This window comes from Macaca fascicularis, chromosome 11 (assembly GCF_037993035.2).
Source record: "Macaca fascicularis isolate 582-1 chromosome 11, T2T-MFA8v1.1".
In the NCBI taxonomy this organism is placed as follows: Eukaryota; Metazoa; Chordata; class Mammalia; order Primates; family Cercopithecidae; genus Macaca; species Macaca fascicularis.
Genome location: NC_088385.1, coordinates 27782946 through 27803545, shown reverse-complemented (window position 1 = coordinate 27803545; position 20600 = coordinate 27782946). Strand labels below are relative to the sequence as shown.

Sequence of the window (20600 nt, the reverse complement as noted above, 5' to 3'; positions counted from 1 at the left end):
CCATGGGCTGGGTCAGCAAACACAGGAGATAAACACACACAGACACACACACACACACACACACCCCAATATTATTTCAATATTTAGATTGAACAACATAAAGAACAATGAAAAATAACTTTTAAAAGATTAATTGGCCTAATCTCCCAGGATTATTTTATTTTTGCTCTTTTATATGAAATACTAAACTATAGATTTTGTGATCAGAAACCTTCTACTAATAAACATTTATGGTTCCAACATAATGTTTACTATTTGACCCATTTTAGATAATTGTTAAGTAAATTAATGTGATTTTCTGAGAACAAAAAAATAACAAAAAGAGTCTATATAGGCTTACTTCTGACTTGACCCAGTGTCTGTTTAAATGTTCCCAAAAGAGGAAGAACGCTAAGTTGAATTTTAAAAGATTAAAACTACTGGAACCTAAACAAAGCTAAATTTGCTTATAGGTTTGCATTTATTTTTTCTCTTTCTAACTAAAGGTATACCACACCCTCAGATCTACAGGTCACACCCACCACTTTCAGGTTCATTTATAATATAGTTATCAGTCAACTTCTACACGTTCCAATTTTGCAACTGGCAATGTTATTTATTCTCCAAGGTTATTAATGCTGCACCCACACACAACTTGGAAGAACAGGACAGACAATAGCCAGAAAATCTTCCAAGATATTTTTAAATTGATCCTGTTCTTGGCCTTAATAAATCACCTCCTCCCAGTGATAGTATATCTTAGACAAAAACATGTAATAACATGAAGGATAACTCAAAGAGAGACAAGACACTTAATACTCGGTATATGGAATTTTTTAACAACCAAAAGAAAAACAGAGAAATTCATCTCCAGATCATTGGCTTGTTTCAAGATATCCTCTGCCTTCATGCTACTGATAATTCTGATTCTAGGTCATATAAGCAGCTAATTTTCTTTTTGAGTGTTCACTATGATCCAGGTATTTTGCATATGTTACAGAGTATCTTGGTAGGGTCAGAGCTGAGACTGAAGTAAGATAGAAGGAAGAATCAATTCTGTTGTTATAGGACAGTGTGGACAACGAACCAAAAGAACTGCAGAGATGTGAGTGGTGAAACCAACTTCTTGGCCCCACAATTTCTCGAGAGGTTGAAAATCTACATGGAAGCCACTAGTCGGTGAGGCCTGAAGAACATGGTGATATATTTGGTATGCACATCTGGTGATCACTGGAAATTTGGGAAACGACTCCCTGAAAGGAAAGGCCTTCTTAGTCATCAGCAAGTGGGGAAACAAGGCATTGAGAGGCAGTGTCTTGCCTCTAAATATGACCTACTTGGTTTGTTTCCATGGACAGGTTAGGCCAGAACTCAGTGATATAGATATGTGGAAATATATGTATATATGTAATATATTTGTGTGTGTTTATTTGAATCCTCAAAAGAACTATGAAAATCAATGTCTATTTCACTGGGGACACAGCAAATTCAGACAGGTTAGGCCATATGTCCAAAATCACACAGCTAATAAGTAATAAAGCCAGTCTTGAATCTAGGTGTGCTTCATTCTACAGCCTATGATATGTGGCTAAAGATTCTAGAGCATTACTAGGAAAAATTTCAGATAAATACAAAAGTAGACAGAACAAAGAATCTAATGAATCCTGGTATATCCATCATGCAGATTCAACAATTACCAACCTATGGCCAATCTTGTTTCAAACTCTGACCCTCTAAACCTACACCTGCCTTGTTTTGAAGCGAATGCCAGATATCATAACATTTTTGTCCATAAATATTTCAGAATGAATCTCCAAAAGATAAGGACTAGAAATAGTTTGTTTCCTTCTTTCCTAACTACACCAAAACATCCCAAATAAACTAATTTATTGGGTCAATAAAGTTCTTTTTTTCTCAAGAATGTCCCAAACAGGGCTCCAAATTATTTTACTATGAGATGTTCTTTTTGAGACATTAATCTTGTTAGCATTCTTTGCTCTCTCAAAGACCTGTTTATGAATAATGATGTTCACTTTTATCTTGCACTGTGCCTTCTGGGAAAGATATTAGAAGACATCTTCCTCTGTGAATATGGGGAAGGAACAGAAAGTAAATCTCAAGTTCTTAGGAGCACCAGCCAAAAGAAATGAGTCAGAAAGCAGTAAGCTAATTGAGTGCTCACTCTCAGTGTTTTAAACAGACCTTCTAGTGAATACAACCTAAATAAATAGGCATTCAACAAATATTATTGGGCAGCTACTGTATGGAATCCTATGCAGGGTGTTACATGTGCATTGGTTAATGGCCAAATAAGGGTACTGTACAGCAATTTTATCACCTAATACACAAATAAATATAAGAAAATAAATAACTCCAATGCAAGCCAGCATACAAGTGACAAGAAATGGGGGAGAACAGAGAGTTACAAGGGTCTCAAAGAAGGGAGTGAGCTTAGTTTTTTTCTGAGTGGAATCATTGAGAAACGAGAAACAGGCCTGAAAATACAACTTTCCCAGAGTCACACAGAGGCCAACCCACAGAAAAACCTCATCTCCCCACTCTTAATCCATTATGATTTTCACCTCAAGAAGGACTGGAGATGCTTGAATGTCAACATTGCATGCTACCACAAAAAAAATGTTTTTATTGGTTTTTGAAATGGGCCTTGACAGTCTAATAGAATTTTTATAAAAGGAAAAGCATACATTGTTCTGGGCAAAGAAAACAGCACAAACAGGTTTGTGTGATATATTCTGACAATACAGGCTACCTGGTTTGGCTGACGTACAGGCACAATCATACACAACAATGGGGAAATAAAGGTAAAAATGTAGACTGCAACCAGTTTAGAGAGGGACTCGAACACCAGGTCAAGTTGTTTGTTATAAGGCTGTAGAGATTGACAGAATCTATCATGTAGAGACAAGGAGTTAAGAAAACACCCATCGTTTGGGGGTTCCACTGGGATGATAAACATATATTATGTTTTTAAAATAATTTATATCATATTTTCCTCTAATTCCCTGTTCTTATTACCAATGACAATGCTTAGAAAAGCATTTTCTAAGGAGAGCTTTCTATTTTCTTAAAAGATGATGTGAGTATAAAATGATGGTAGGTGGGGAGTTGCTCAAGGGACAAGGGGTGGAGGCAGAGAGTACAGTTACCAGGCTGTCGAGATTCTCCAGTGGAGCAGAAACCTGGAATGGGAAGGTTGAGAATTGGCGGGATCAGTCAGAAGGTACAGCCAACAGACTAATTCCTGGACTGTTGCAAACTACAGAAGACACAAGAAAATCTTCAGGGAACCTACAGGAGCATGTGACTGGAGGCTCGATTGTGATGTCTGTTAGCTCCTATTCCTTTTTTTTCTCTTTTCTTTCTTTCTTTCTTTCTTTTCCTTTCTCTTTCTCCCTTCCTTCCTTCCTTCCTTTTTCTTTTCTTTCCTTCCTTCTTTCTCTCTTTCTCTCTTTCTCTGTCTCTGTCTCTCTCTCTCTCTCTTTTTTTCTTTCAGATGGAGTTTTGCTCTTGTCACCCAAGCTGGAGTACAATGGCACGATCTCAGCTCATTCAACCTCCTCCTCCTCCCAGATACTTTCAAGTGATTCCCCTGCCTCAGCCTCCCAAGGAGCTAGTTTTACAGGCACCTGCCACCATGCCTGGCTAATTTTTGTATTTTTTAGTAGAAATAGGGTTTCACCACATTGGCGAGGCTGGTCTCAAACTCCTGACCTCAGGTGACCCACCCGCCTCGGCCTCCCAAAGTGCTGGGATTACAGGCGTGAGCCACCGCACCTGGCCCAGCTCCTATTTCTTAATGGGTGTCAGGACCATAGACAAAACCACACAGTCACATATCCTAATAAGAGTCAATATGGAGGTCCTTTTAGATGAAAAAGGCAGTACATTTCTTAGTCAAAAAACCACTTTCAAGGTAATGCTAAGTGATAATGATTAAAATGTCTAAATTCAGTGTACTGAGAGTGGCTATGAAAAAGACCCGTATCATTTGAAGCTAGACAAATCTGAATTTTAATCCCAGGTTTGTTATTTATTGAGTGATCATGGGCAAGTTATTTAACTCCCTCAACTTCAGTTGCCTCCTTTGTAAAAAGCAGAGAAGCGTAGAGAAGATTAATCACATGGCATGTGGAAATGCTTTTGTACAAAGTTCCTGGCACACAACTGATATTTGTTTCTTCCTTCTTCTTAGTAAACTCAGTGCCAGATAAAAGGGAAATTACTAATAACCAAACATCCTGTAAGCTTCCAAGTTCAACGTCCTTTACTAAAACTTTATAAGAATTGCTAGGTAAGAGCAAAATATATTTTTTAAATTTTTAATTTTTTTCAATTTATTTTTATTTTTTGAGATGGAGTCTTGTTCTGTCACCCAGGTTGGAGTGCAGTGGCACAATCTCGGCTCACTGCAACCTCTGCCTCCTGGGCTCAAGCAATTCTCCTGCCTCAGCCTTCCAAATAGCTGAGAGAATAGGTGCCCGCCACCTAATTTTTGTATTTTTAGTAGAGACAGGGTTTCACCCTATTGGCCAGGTTGGTCTTGAGCTCCTGACCTCAAGTGATCCGCCCACCTTGGCCTCTAGGTAAGAGCAAAATAGATTCATTTCCTTTTTCTTTCTTTTTCTTAGCTACTCAGACAGGTATTTAAGAACAACAACAACAACAAAATGCCATACACACACTTAACAGGAAGAATAACAACAACTCGTACAATTCAATAGTAAAAAGAAATATAATCCCATCTTTAAAATGAGCAAAGGATCTGAGTAGACCTGTCTTCAGAGAAGTTATACAAATGGCCAACAAACACACGAAAAGATGTTCAACATTATTAATCATTAGAGAAATGCAAACCAAAAATGCAATGAGGTGTCACTTTGCACCCACAAAGATGGCTTTAATAAAAAATAGACAAATATTTAGTAAGGATACAGAGAAACTAGAATCTTCATACCTTGCTGTTGGAAATGTAAAACGATAAAGCCACCCTGGAAGTCTATTTTGCAGTTCCTCAAAAACGTTAAACATATAGTTCCTGTGTGATGCAGTAACTGCCACAAGAACACACCCAAAAGAATCAAAAACATGTTTACACAAAAACCAATACTCTAATGTTCATAATAGCGTTATTTGCAATAGCCAAAAAGTAAAAACAACTCAAATGTCCATCAGCTGATGAGTGGAGAAACAAAATGTGGTGTGTGTCTATACAGTGGAATATTATTCAGCCATAAAAATGAATGAAGTACTGATATCATGCTATGACATGGATGAGTCTTAAGAACCTTATGCTGAAAACCTTGAGAACCTTAACTGAAAGAAGCTGGGCACAGGTGGCCACGTATCGTATGATTCCATTTATATGAGATATCCAGAATAGGCAAATCTATAGGACAGAAAGTAGATTAGTGGGCCGGGCGCGGTGGCTCACACCTGTAATCCCAGCACTTTGGGAGGCCGAGGCGGGCGGATCACGAGGTCAGGAGATCAAGACCATCCTGGCTAACACGGTGAAACCCCGTCTCTACTAAAAATACAAAAAATTAGCCGGGCATGGTAGCGGGCGCCTGTAGTCCCAGCTACTGGGAGGCTGAGGCAGGAGAATGGCGTGAATCTGGGAGGCGGAGCTTGCAGTGAGCCGAGATCGCGCCACCGCACTCCAGCCTGGGCAACAAAGTAAGACTCCTTCTCAAAAAAAAAAAAAAAAAAAGTAGATTACTGGTTGCCTAGAGCTGGGGGTTGCAGACAGGAGGAAATAGGGAGAGACTACCAAAGGGTATGCAGCTTATTTCTGGGGTGATCAAAGTATTCTAAAACCGATTTTGGTGACGGTTGTACAACTCTGTGAATATACGGAAAGTCATTTAAGTGAATAATTTAAATTAATGAATTGTCTGGTGGGTGAGTTATATCTCAATTAAAATGTAAAAGAAAGAAGAATGATGTTCTGCCAGATCCTGAAACAGAACTGCCTGCTCCATTTGATTGAGAAGATCACGAGGCTCAGGCTGCAGGCTGAGGAAGGCATTCCAACCACATCTCGATGATAGAGAGAGTGACCTAAGTGACCTTCTCAGGTCATTTAGTATTATTCTTTTCTTGTGGGTAGAATAGTGGCATTAGCACCTAACTTTGTCAATTAGTACCTGACTACTCTCCATGGGCATGGCCCTGCTTTGTGGTCTTTGACAAAGAGTACCAGCCCTTCAAAGATTATCCAGCCTTGACCTCAATTCTTGGAGAATCAACAGAATCTGAGGCTTCTTACAGTCACTAGTGAATTTAAGTCCCAAACCAGACTGCCTCTCAAACCAAAAGTCTAGCCCACTTCATTGAAATCTATTTTTGGTTCTATAACACACAGAGTATACTAAACACAGGGTAGAAAGCCCTCCAATTAAATAATTTTAATTTCTTGACTTCAAAGGTTGCTATTTCTCATGCATCTGAGTTTTGGAATAGCAGACTCCGACTTGCTACAAGAATATCCATAATACTTAAAAAAATAAAAAAGACAGGAAAAAAAATACCCATAGAAGAAGAACAGGATATGCTAATAGTGAAAATGAAACCAAAATCCAGTCCAACACTCACTTCCATGCTTGGGTCATCATTCATCCTGATGTAGCCTGAGAGATTTGTTCCTGGGTTGGGGCCACTTGTGGGGCCTGGGCACCTGGCAGTAGAAAGTAGAGTTATCTACTACAGGTGAAAAAACTGCAAATCTTAGCAGATACTAAACAATAACACAGTTCTCACTCCCCTATGCCCAGTCCCAATTTTATCAAATTTCTAATGAAGTTCATGGTTTAAGTAACACATAATGAAAGAGAGCTCCCACCTCCATCAGAGAGAGGTTACAAACAACAGAGAATCCAGCCAAAGATGAAAATGAAGCATTTGCAATTCAAAGTCATTCTTCCTCACCCTCAATACAGAAGGGAAATTTTATTGAGGTAGATTAGTTCCTCACAAAATGCACTGACATTTTTGAATGTTTCCTAAGGAAGATGAGTCTGTGTACTTTGAAAGGCAGGTGCACATGAGCACCGAAGGAGGATGAGGGCAGGGACAGGTATAGGTTCCCAAAAGCTTGTTAACCTTGAGTGTGAAAGAAACAGAAATAGGATCAAAACCTGTCTGAGTTAGCTTAGCAGGATGTTGTTGATATTGTGATCTATGCCCCCAGTTCCTGAGACAGACCTCCTAAAATCCTTGTAGACAGAGGTGCTAGGGGAATCTTTAATATTTGGCCTCTGATCCTGGTTCCTGATACAGTGTGTCTGAGACCTTTGTAATTCCCTGAGTGATAGGAGTGTTTGACACAGAGCTCCTGAATCTCTTGAAATTTTCTGAGTATTACGAGCATCTTCTGTTCTAAAGAGGTGTCTCTTGGTGGGCTCCTGGATAGCCTCAGGATGAGGGGCTGGTTGCCGGGGAACCAATCTGTGGTTGGAGGGTTGGAACTTTCAACTCCACCCTGCCAAGCTCCTGGGAGGGGAGATGGGCTGAGCTGATCACCAATGGCCAATGATTTAATCAATCTTGCCTAGTAAAGCCTCCATAAAAACCTGAAAGGACAGCACTTGGAAAGCTTCTGATTTGGTGAACTAAAACATAGCCATGTGCTGGGAAGACGGCACATCCCAACTCCACAACGACAGACCCTCCTGTGCTTGAGACATTTCCAAACCTTTCCAATGTATCTCTTCATCTGGCTGTTAATTTGTATCCTTTAAAATACACTTTGTCACCTGGCACAGTGGCTCACGCCTGTAATCCCAGCATGTTGGGAGGCTGAGATGGGAAGATCACTTGAGTCCGGGAGTTCAAGACCAGCCTGGGCAACACAGAGAAACCTTGTCTTACAAAAAATACAAGGCCAGGTGCTGTGGCTCACACCTGTAATCCCAGCACTTTGGGAGGCTGAGGTGGGCGGATCACCTGAGGTCAGGAGTTCAAAACCAGCCTAGTAAACATGGTGAAACCTTGTCTCTACTAAAAATATAAAAATCAGCTGGGCATGGTGGCAAGTGCCTGTAGTCTCAGCTACTTGGGAGGCTGAGGCAGGAGAACCGCTTGAACCCGGGAGGCAGAGGTTGCAGTGAGCTGAGATCATGCTGCTGCACTCCAGCCTGGGCAACAGAGTGAGACTCTTGTCTCAAAAAACAAAAACAAAAATTAGCGGGGCGTGGTGGCAGGCACCTGTGGTCTCAGCTACTCAGAAGGCTGAGGTGAGAGAATCACCTGAACTCAGGAAGTCGAGGTTGCAGTGAGCCCAAATCACTACTGTACTCTAACATGGGTGACAGAGTGAGACCCTGCCTCCAAAGAAATAAATTTAAATAAATAAATAAAATAGACTTTGTAGTAAGTGGATAAATGTAAGGAAAGTGTTTCCCTGAGTTCTGTGAGCTACTCTAGCAAATTATTTGAACCCAAGAAGGGGGTCTTGGGAACCCCCAATTTATAGAGAGTTGGTCAGAAGCACACGTCACAGTCTGGAACCCGCAAGTGGCATCTCAAGCAGGGACCGGCCTTGTAGGACTGAGCCCTTAACCTGTGGAATCGGATGCTATTTCTAGGTAGATAATGTTGGAATTGAACTGAATTACTGGACGCCCATTTCATGTCTGCTGAAGAAGTGATTGGTGTGTGGAAAATTGCTTGGAGTGTGGGGAAAAAAGCCCCCACACATCTGGTATCGGAAGTGTGGTGTTGAGACTACAGTAGGAAAAAACACTCCACTGGTGAGTGTGTTTTTCCTTTAGATTGAAAGATTAGTCTGTGTACTTAAAGAGGAAGAGGGTAGGGTGCAGGGACAAGGACAGGTTCCCAAAGATGTGTTAACCTTGAATGTGAAAGAAAGAGAATGATGATCAAAATCTACCTATGTTAACTTAGCAGTCTATGGTATATTCCTAAAAACTGGAAACATTTTAGGTAGTCTAATTTGTCTTTTAAGCTTTAGAGTGGCATTATGAAATTCGAGGAAAGCAAGAAAACTACACTCTAAGAAAACTACAGCAATAACTTTATCTCAAAGTTGTAAATTTTCGGCTGGGCATGGTGGCTCACACCTGTAATCCCAGTACTTTGGGAGGCCGAGGAGGGCAGATCACTTGAGGCCAAGAGTTTGAGACCAGCCTGGCCAACATGGCAAAACCCCATCTCTACTAAAAATACATAAATTAGCTGGGCATGGTGGCGTGTGTCTGTAGTCCCAGCTACTTGGAAGGCTGAGGCATGAGAATTGCTTGAACTCGGGAGGCAGAGGTTGCAGTAAGCCGAGATTGCATCACCGCACTCCAGTCTGTGCAAGAGAGCGAGATTCCATCTCAAAAAAAAAAAAAAAAAGAAAGAAAAAGAAAGCAAAAAGAAAGAAATTGTAAATTTTCAGGAAGTTAGAGAAGTTCCACAATAAAGATGTGATCTCACGTTATGAAAAATCCAACCAATTAAAATGTTAGGCAATGGGAATAGGCCACCCATGAGGAGTAGAGTAAGTAAATTTTGCTCTTAACCTACTTGTGTTGTCTTGTTATATCCAAAGCACCGTCCTTTACTTCTCCATATGTGGGCCTTTCACACAGAGTGTGGGTTTGGTTGGCTACACCTGAGAAAGGTGTTGATTCCAGGGTTGGAACTGCTGTAAAACTATCCAGAGATAAGGCATCTGCAGTAGAACAGAAAAAAATAAAAGTAGAGACCAATTTCTGGTTCAAACTATCTTGAAGCATAAAGTCTTTCCCTCTTGAGAGACTGAAAAAGTGAAAGTTGACCCACTTCTAGTAACATTTTAACATAAACTCCCTTGATGCCTAATCACAGAGGGTAAAAATGTCAAACGCTTAATTTTGACAAAGCATTTGCGAATGATAGTAATATTAATATATATAAAATAAGAATTTTAGTTCTAATAATAATATTTTAAAAGTAATAATTTCAAAAAAGCTTTTTTAAGTGTGGGAGAGACCAGAAAATCCCTGCCCACTAAGCAACTAGAGGGATTAACAATCTATAGCCAGCAGGCGAAAATCCAGTCCGCTGCCTGTTTTTGTAAAGTTTCACTGTGACCAGGTGTGGTGGCGGACGCCTATAATCCCAGCCCTTTAGGAGGCTGAGGTAAGTGGATTGCTTGAGCTCAGGAGTTTCGGACCAGCCTGGGCAACATTTTTTAGAGTTACAAGTTTTGTAACTCTACAAAAATTACAAAAATTAACTGGGTGTGATGGCATGTGCCTGTAGTCCCAGCTACCTGGGGGGCTAAGGCAGGAGAATCACTTGAGCCCAAGAGATTGAGGCTGCAGTGAGCCGTGTTTGTGCCACTAAGTGACAAAGTGAGACCCTGTCTCAAAAAATAAATAAAATAAAGTTTTACTGGAACACGTCCGCACCCATTTGTTCCTATATTGTCCATGGCTGTTTGTGTGATACAACAGTAAAATTGAGTAATTACAGCAGAAACTAAAATATTTACTATCTGGTCTTTTACACAACAATTTTGCAGCCTCCAGAAGAGAAAAGCATCAGACATGGTCATTAGAACCCATCAAAGACTGGTAGGGGAAATAGGTTGAGATCACAAATCATTTATTAGGGAAAACCATCTTGTTGTGTGTGTTTCTGAGTATAGGAGGCAGCAGAGTTTAATAGAAGAAACACAGAGTTTAGACTCAATCAGAAATTTTTGGTTCAGATCCTGGCTCTGCCACATACCAATTGTGTGATGTTGAATAAATAACTAAGCCACTCTGAGCCTCAGTTTGCTTATGTATAAAGTGACAGATGACCTTAGGCAAATTATTAACTCAATGTTCCTCTGTTTCCTTATCTTTTGAATGGTAATTATATTAACATCTACCTCATAGGGATGTGGTGAGGATTAAATGAGTTAATAGATATGTTAAGAGCATAGAACTGTGTCTGGCACATAGCACTCGTTTTTGTTTTTGTTTTTGTTTTTTTTGAGATGGAGTCTCACTGTGACACCTAGGCTGGAATGTGATGGTATAATCTCGGCTCACTGCAACCTCCAATTCCCGGGTTCAAGTGATTCTCCTGCCTCAACCTCCCGAGTAGCTGGGACTACAGGTGTGTGCCATCATGCCTGACTAATTTTTGTAGTTTTAGTAGAAATGGGGTTTCACCATATTGGCCAGGCTGGTCTCAAACTCCCAACCTCAAGCGATCCGCCCACCTCGGCCTCTCAAAGTGCTGGAATTATAGGCATGAGCAACCACACCTGGCCAGCAAGCACTGTTTAAGTACTCCCACTGTTGGCGGTGGTTATTAAGTTATTGTGAATAATCTCTATAAAGCACTAATCTATATTGCCTGACACAAAATAGACACTCCATTAGAAATAGTTTTTCCTTCTCAAATTTAAATGATCACCAAATTGCTCTACTTTTCTCTTTATTCCTTCTTAAATTTACTTTGACAATCATTTCTTTTGTCATTTCAGAACTAGACATTAATTTTGGCTTTTAACTGCATCCATATTATGCTGAGAGGTGTCACTACTTTGACCATTTCTTAGAATAAAGCTCTTTCTCTTGGCATTGACTATAAATTTGGCCCACACCCCACTTTTCCTTCTCCAAATATCTCTTCTACTGTATCTGAACCCGAATCCTCTTGTTTTCAAAATGACTTGCCTACCTTTGGCTCTTTTTCAAACACTTAAGGCTTTTGATTCTTACTTCTCTTCTTATTTTTTTGTTTTGTTTGCTCATGTTACTCTCACCCATTAGAATACTTTTTTGACGCTTTTTGCTTTTCCAAAGCCAACTAATCTTTCAAGGCCAATTCAACTCTAACCTCTTCTATGGAATCATCTTTGACTTCTCTGAGCCCAGGTCTTGTCTCCTTGCTAGTCTGTGATCTACTTTAAGACTTATTCTTTTTTGTTTTTGTTTTATAGATGTTGCCCAGGCTGGTCTCGAATTCCTGGGCTCAAGCAATTCACCTGCTGTGGCCTCCCAAGGTGCTGGGATTATGGCCGCGAGCCACTGTGCCTGGCCAGGACTTATTCTTTATCATGCATAATATGGTGCCTTGCACAGAGTAGGTACTCAAATATATATTGATTGACTGAATTCAGGGATAAATATCCAAGTATTCAAAAATTTTTCCTATACAAATGTAATAACAACTAGTTATTTTCCCTTTCAAATAGAATTCTACCCCTACTTGTGTCTAAGCAGGTATAGAAGGGGGTCTTACCCAGCAGAGGTGTGTACCAGCACGTATGTTTCAAGGTCAGGGGTGTCTGATGTATTCTTCCTTCTTGACCACCATATAATTTGTGGCAACACTGCTTCTGAACAGAAAACCAACTATTAGTAGCCATCTAAAGGAATGTAACATATATTTCATAATCTACTACCTCCATTTTCAAAGGTAGAAAGAATATCGCGAGCCTCAAATGACCCTGAGAGAGACATCAAGAAGAAAATAAAGGATGTCAAGTAAAAAAGCTTTCAAGTGTTTGGTCAAAAGGTATACATGAGTAAATTATAATTCTTTTTTTTTTTTTTTTTTTTTGAGACGGAGTCTCGCTCTGTCACCCAGGCTGGAGTGCAGTGGCCAGATCTCAGCTCACTGCAAGCTCCGCCTCCCGGGTTCCCGCCATTCTCCTGCCTCAGCCTCCCGAGTAGCTGGGACCACAGGCGCCGCCACCTCGCCCGGCTAATTTTTTTGTGTTTTTAGTAAAGACGGGGTTTCACCGTGTTAGTCAGGATGGTCTCAATCTCCTGACCTTGTGATCCGCCCGTCTCGGCCTCCCAAAGTGCTGGGATTACAGGCTTGAGCCACCGTGCCCGGCCAGTAAATTATAATTCTTATTTAAAATTCACGATTTAATAATCTAACAGAATGCTAACATCATCAACTCCAAATAATTGACACTTTGACGTAAACAAAGGCTTTGAGGAAAGAGGTATAGGTGAGGAATAAACTTAGTTATATAATTCTTCGTGATACTGCAATTTAAAAAAGTAAAACAGGCTGGGCGCAGTGGTTCATGCCTGTAATCCCAGCACTTTTGGAGGCTGAGGTGGGTGGATCACTTGAGGTCACCAGCCTGGCCAACATGGGGAAACCCCATCTCTACTAAAAATACAAAAATTAGCCAGGTGTGGTGGCGTGTGACTGTAATCCCAGCTACTCAGGAGGCTGAGGGAGGAGAACCTCTTGAACCCAGGAGGCAGAGATTGCAGTGAGCTGAGATCGCGCCACTGCACTCCAGCCTGGGCGACAAAGGACAAACCAGGTTTGTGTGTATGTATGTGTACATTTACGAAAATAGCTATCTGTTGCCTCATTTGATAATCTCTTGATAAAAGCAATATATACAGTTCTAAGGTTACTGATACATACTGGATTTAGCTTTCTATTAGAGGATAGCTGATGATTCACAATTACTACCTAAATACTTTCAAAAAGCTTGCAATTACCAATTTTTCTTGAAGAGGTTGTTGAATTGCATCTGTGCAGGACAGGGAATCATAGTGAGGAAATTCCTCATCTAAAAAGCTCTGTCAAGAGAAAATGGTAGAGTGTATTCAAAGACAGAATGATGAAAGGGTCAAAGATCCCAAACATATTAGACTTAATAGAAGATATGACACTACCTAAAGTGGGTGAAATTGACAAGTTTTTAATCTTGTATTCTACTCCAAGGGAACACATTTGTAATTGTAAACCTCCTATTGTGTTTTCCCCATTACTTGATCTAGGAATGAAATCCGAAGATCAGGAACAAGAAACTGAATGGCTTTGTCATTGAAATCTTGAGGCAGAGGCTAAAGAAGTTTGTTAGAGATGTAACTCAGAGTAGTGAAAATGGTGTCTGTGGAAATTTGATAGCTATGAAATTATTGCCTTAATCCAAGAGGTAGATTCACATCTATCATAGTTATATTATAATAGAAAATGTTGTTGGTGTTCTTGAGATGATTAAAGCATCTTTAGATATGGAGGTTTTTCCAGCTCAACTTATGGCAGAGGGCTTTTTAGGCACTTTGCCTAGCTTCATTTTTTTTTTCCTGGTTTAACAGATGTGTCTGTATTATGCCCTGGAAACAGATACATGCAAATATCACCCTTCTTTCTTTCCTCCTCCATCATCTTCCTCCAGTGCCAACCTTGCTGCTTTGCTATTCCCTTACGTTCTTCATTTCTGAACAAAAAGGAGATTCACCAACTATCATAAGGGAAGGAAATACACTTAACTCTACCGGGGATATCTTAAGATGACCCATACAGAAAGAAATAGAAAGTTTAATTTAAATATGAGAAAGAAAAAAGAGACAGTAACTATCAAAGCCTATTCAAGAATACTCAAAATTTCAGCATATTATAAATTGAATGATATGCCCTTACTATCAGAAAGGAGGTCCCCAAGACTGAAAAACTGGCTCTTTGCTAATAGATACAGCGGTGGGGCAAAGAAAATTCTGAAATGCTTCCTCTTTAGAAGATATTGTCAGTAGCCACTCACTAACATAAGATCTCCTTTCTTGTTTTGCTGAATACTTTAAGTGCACAAGAGAACAAAGTACACCAAAACATTTTCTTCTAAACTGGTTAACTTAATGATTAAAGTCATTGTCTGTTATAAATTAGCTTCAAAACCTTACATGAATTGAACATTTTCCTCTACAGTAACTGAACATATATCAGAGATATCTTACCTGAAACAGCAAGCCATGGTGTTCCCCTTCAATTAACCTCTTTTGAAGTGACTCAATTGTTGCTACAAAGAGAATTTATAACCAGCTCAATATGACTATTTTTATTTAATTAATTAATTTATTTATTTCCAGACAGGGTCTGGCTCTGTTGCCCAGATTGGAGTGCAGTGGCATGATCTCACCTCACTGCAAACTCTGCCTCCTGGGCTGAAGTCGTCCTCCTGTCTCAACCTCCCAACCTCCATGTGCCTGGAATTACAGGCACATGCCACCGCACTCAGCTAATTTTGGTATTTTTTGTAGAGATGGGTTTCACCATGTGGTCTAGACTGGTCTCAGACTCCTGAGTTCAGGTGATCCACCCACCCCGGCCTCCCACAGTGCTGGAACTACAGGCATGAGCCACCGTGTCCAGTATGAGCATATTTAGCCTTGTCTTCCTTAATTCATTTCATTGCTTCATAAACTTTTAATGGCTTTAAATTTGGGGCCTGAAGAAAAGAAAATAATGATTTCTGAGAATGGCACTCTGAACTTATGACTCGGGAAAAATGGAAAAGCAGGCTAGAACAGATAAGCCATTATCTCCCTTGGGTACTTAAATTTTACTTTGATAGATACTTGTGAATTATCTTCTAGAAGTGAGTCACAGAATTGTCTAATCTTAAGAATACACCTTAGACCTGGTGCAGTGGCTCACACCTGTAATCCCAGCTCTTTGAGAGGCTGAGGTGGGTGGATCACTTCAGGCCAGTACTTCGAGACTAGCCTGGCCAACATGGCAAAATCCCATCTCTACTAAAAAAAAAAAAAATATGAAAATTAGCTGGGTGTGGTGGTGCGTGCCTGTAATCCTAGCTGCTCAGAAGGCTGAGGCAGGAAAATCGCTTGAACCTGGGGGGTGAAGGTTACAGTGAGCCAAGATCATGCCACTGCACTCCAGCCTGGGCAACAGAGCGAGACTCCCTCTCAAATACATACATACATACATACATACATAAATAATACATCTTAGAGGTCATTCAGTCTGACGTCCTACTGATAAAGAAATCCTCTCTCCAACACGCCTCCGCTTGAGCCCTCAAATTATAGCCCTAGGATCCCAGAATCCTACAAGTAGACCTCAGATCATGATAACACTGATGTGCAGAGGATTGAAAAGGTAATTGGTAAGTCATGGAACTGAGATTAGACTCATGGAACAGAGCTTAACTCAGGGTATCATTCAGTGAAACTAAAAATATTTGTTTTTCTGCTTAAGTAAAATCTCCAAAAGTCTTATGCCTGGAATGATGGAAATGGGGGGAAAGTACCTAATATTTAACTAGCTCTTTGATGTACATAATAACACATTATTTATTTGACAAATCCTACTCTCTGAAACATAGCCAAAACCGGAAAATAAACCCAAATCTTTTGAACAACTAGAATAGATACTGATATTTATGCCCTTTATTCACGTGGCAAATCTCACACTTCGACTCGGGCAGTGGGCTCTGGGTGTATACATAATTCTCAGCAGTTTGATGGCCTTCTCAGCCCACAGAAGATTAAAAGCAAAACTTAAACAAGGATAAGGAGCTCTATGGAAGCATATTAATAGCTACCGCTTTTTAAAAAAAATCACTAACAGCCAGGAAAATTATTAACAGCAGATAATCTGGCATCCAAAATATATAGAAATCTGGTGCTGCTTATTTTATAAACCAACTGTTTTATATCTTAATAGCCTGAAGAAATTCTGAGTCATGAGCATAATGCTAATGAAAAGAAGTACATAATCTAATTTTTAAAACTTTTTCAGGAAAAAAGGCTCTAAAAGCTTCAATTATGTAGAAAATTACCTATGTAAATTTTTTATTTTATAGGACTATTGTTTTGGTAAAAATAACTTATTTCTCAATCAAGCTTGACATAGTGTTACTAGGCCCACTACGAGCAAAACAGATGTTTGTTTTTGAAACATCTCCCTCACATAGGAAGCAAAGCATATTTTAAAAAATGTATTTCTAGGCTGGGTGCGGTGGCTCACGCCTGTAATCCCAGCAGTCTAGGAGGCCAAGGCAGGTGGGTCACCTGAGGTCAGGAGTTCGAGACCAGCCTGACCAACATGGTGAAACCCTGTCTCTACTAAAAATACAAAAAAATTAGCCAGGCATGGTAGCGCACACCTATAATCCCACCTACTCGGGAGGCTGAGGCAGGATAATTGCTTGAGCCTGGGAGGTGGAGGTTGCAGTGAGCCAAGATCAAGCCACTGCACTCCAGCTCTTGGTCACAGAGCAAGACTCCATCTCAGGGGGGAAGAAATGTATTTCTAACCTACAAAAGTCATTTAAAATTTATTTCTTATTAATACTTAGGACTCTGGTAAAGATGAAAATTTTAAAAAATTCTGTCTTAACTGTATTAAGAAGGAAGGCCCTGTCTTCCTTCTGACCTATGTCTAAACAATAGAAACCAAAGCTATAAGAAGTGGCCATGGTGTGCTTCTGAAGGTCGTGTATCTCCAAAATACAAATTCAGAATACTGTCTTACAATTGCCAATGAAGCCGTGTTTCAGAAGCAATGATGAGTTAGTATAAGATTGTCTAAATTGCCCATCTGCTTGCTCACCAGGCAATCTTGGTTTTAGAAACAGTCTATCTCGAAGCATTCAAATTGAAAGCCTTATTTCAACAGATGTTTTGTGCAATGTGTAGCAACTATTTCCATATTTTCCACATGGCAAAACAAGTTGGCTTATGACCACAATTTGCATTCACCTTTGCATTCTGCTTTACATGTTTGGAGTTGGACCTGTAATGCCTCTAGAACAAATATATGCTTCATATAGAAGGAGGTAAAACAATGGCCACTATATCCCCTGCTGTTGCCATCTGCCATGTAGGATGGGACCAGGTGTCTTGGATGCATTGCCTCTGAAGAAAGTTGAGACAAAGCAACTTTCTAAATGACTATGCAATGAGGTCTCAGGCAAAGGCCCCATAATTAATTGGCTGTTGAAAATGAAAATTATAACCTTATTAGAGCCGTAATCATGTTAGCTATCAATGATGGATGACATTTTATAGAGTACAGGACTTGTATAATACTATCTATATGTTACTGGAAAAAAACCTCATGTTCTGTAAAATTGTATATTAAAAATATCAGGGTTCATTAAAGAACCCCAGACTAAGATCAACTATTCATAGCACATATCTGTCAAAGGACTTATATCCAATAATAAAAGGACAGAAAACTTAATTTTAAAATGGGCGAAAGACTTAGACACTTCACAAAGAAGATATACAATGGCCAATCAGCACATGAAAAAGGGCCCAACATCATTACATCTGAAAAACATATATTAAAATCACAATGAAATACCCATTTAGTAGAGTGGCTAAAATGACAAAGATTGACACTACCAAATACTGAAGATGTGGAACACTTAGAACCTCCCACACTGCTGGTGGGAGCGTTAAATGCTATCAACACTTTTGAAAACTGTTTGACAGTTTCTCAAAAAGTGAGAGTCACAGCTATGCTATGACCTAACAATTTTACTCCTAGATATTTATTCTAGGTGACATGAAAACTTATGTGCACACAAAGGCTTGTACACAGATGTTCATAGCAGCTTTGTCCATTGTAACCCCAAACTGCATATACTGCAGATATCCAATAACAGCAGAAAAACCAATCAAATTTTGGAATATTCATACAAGGAAATACAACTCAACAATAAAAAAATACTGCTAAGAAATACAACATAATCCCATTATGCTGACAGGAAAAAGACCCACACACAAAAAAGTACATACTGTGTAACTGAGTTCTAGAACAGGCTAAGCTATCAGACCAGTGGTTGTTCCTTAGGGTGCTAGAGGTGGGGGCGGGGCATTGACTGGGAAGTTGCACAAGGGAAGTTTCTGGGGTGATAGAAATTCTGTGTTTTGATGTGTATTTATCTACCTAGTTGAGTAGCATACTCGAGATCTGAACATTTTATGACATGTTAAATACACTAATAAAAAAGAAGTTAAAAGTATAAGAACAAAATAATGCAGGGATTATGAAATAGGGTTAGGAAGAAACCACTAAAAAAATACATGCAGCCGGGCAGAGAGGCTCACACCTGTAATCCCAAAACTTTGGGAGGCTGAGGCAGGAGGATTGCTTGAGCCCAGGAGTTTGAGACCAGCCTAGGCAACATTGTGAGATCCTATCTTTACAAAAATTTTAAAAATTAGCCAGGCATAGTGGTGCTCACCTATAGTCCTAGCTACTCAGGAGGCTGAGGCAGGAGGATCACTTGAGCCCAGGAGGCTGAGGCTACAGTGAGCCATGATCCCACCACTATAGTCCAGCCTGGGTGACAGAACGAGATCCTGTCTCAAAATAATATAATAATAATAATAATAAAATCTGTCTACTTACCTACCTACCTATCTGTGTGTATGTGCAACATTGTAACCAGAGTACTAACAAACACAATTATTGAATTATTAGTACTAAGAAGATCACATGCATCACTCAGACATGCATCTTTAAATGCCTTGCAGGATATTAGAAATACACAGAAACAAGAGAGTGGAAATGCTGGTGATGCTTTCACTAGAACAGTGTTGGTGGGGGTGAGAAGCAAATGCAGATGGAGACAGCGAGGCTAACAAGGTGAACACAGGAAGGAGTAGGATTGGACACAGACCATGGCTCTACAAGGCTGGGCCAGAGCCCAGAGTGGCTCTGGGGAGGGAGGCCCAGGTGCAGACACTTATTTTTAATTTTCTCAAAATAAAGCTGAAAGGGTTCCTGTTGCCTGTTCAGCAGCCAAGCTAAGGGCTTTTTCCTTTCCTGGGGAAGGTGAGAGTTCTGTTCCTACCAATCCAGATCCAAGTCCCAAGAAAATCGTGAATGAAACAATATAACTTCTATACTATATAACCACAGCATTTCCCATTTACAAATCACAAATGAGATGATTCATGTTATAGAAACATGTTCCAGCAGAACACAAATATCAACTATGGCCAAGCGTTAGCTACTATTTTGCATTTATTATGTTATTTATATAATTCACAACAACTACATTTAACAGAAGAGGATACTGAAGCTCAGAGAGGCAATGTGATTTGCTCAACTTTACCCAGCCACTCTTTTGTAGACTTTGAGTGAGAACACAGGTTTGTTAATTTCAAATCCCATGTTCTTAATCATTATACTATACTTCCCAGATTACTTCTCCATACCTGCATTTTTCATTTGGGAAAACTTGGGTCCCTATCCCATCAGAGTTGTTGAGCAAGCCATATTTGGCTTTGGTTTTCTCCTTGGCCGTCATCCCAAAACCTTCTGTCTTTAAGTATCTCAATCACCTGGATCCCTGCGCCCGCCTTCTTTGACTCATTTCCCTCCTGTTTACTGACTGCTTAGGACACGGCTTTCATCTTGAATCCATGCTCCAAGCCCTAAGGGTTTTACCTCTCCCATACCTCCTGCCCTCCATGCTAAGAATAGCAAGCTAGAAGAGTGTTTGCAGTGATCTCATCTAGGTGAAAGCCTCCTCTAAACGATGAAGTTCTTATGTGAACATAAGAAATTATGCTATATTGGAGCTTCCCAGGACCTGTCTTCAAGCAAAAATTTGTGATTCTTAAAGGTAATTCTCTCATTGTCTGTTAGAGGACTGACTCCGTGAAGATTTTATGTCAGATGGGAACAAGAGATGGTGAATAGTAAGGGGGTGATAGTTTTGGATTGTATCAATTAGTCCATGATTTCTGTACATAAGATTCACCCTAATATGTTATATACACATCCTATAAGCTTTTAAACATTTCCTTTGTAGATGAATTCATGTCCTTTGTAGTGACATGGATGAAGCTGGAAACCATCATTCTGAGCAAACTATT

General features: G+C 39.9%; 1 protein-coding gene across 37 annotated transcripts in view; it reads right to left on the bottom strand.

Moving 5' to 3' along the window:
* IRAG2 (inositol 1,4,5-triphosphate receptor associated 2) overlaps positions 1-20600 on the bottom strand; it is a 106149-nt gene that overhangs the window by 33081 nt on the left and 52468 nt on the right. For 2 of the 37 annotated variants that reach the window (XM_005570388.5, XM_015430524.4), the window contains exons 2-7: positions 14700-14761; positions 13461-13541; positions 12229-12325; positions 9529-9676; positions 6595-6676; positions 3147-3179 (exon numbers count right to left, since the gene is read on the bottom strand). The exons of 1 other annotated variant lie outside the window; for it this stretch is intronic. In XM_005570388.5, coding sequence (XP_005570445.3) covers positions 3147-3179; positions 6595-6676; positions 9529-9676; positions 12229-12325; positions 13461-13541; positions 14700-14761 — 503 coding nt within the window. Of the gene's footprint in view, positions 1-3146; positions 3180-6594; positions 6677-7754; positions 7841-9528; positions 9677-12228; positions 12326-13460; positions 13542-14699; positions 14762-20600 lie in introns of all 37 variants that reach the window. 34 more of the 37 variants (XM_074006440.1, XM_074006422.1, XM_015430523.4 and 31 more) reach the window with 32 other exon arrangements.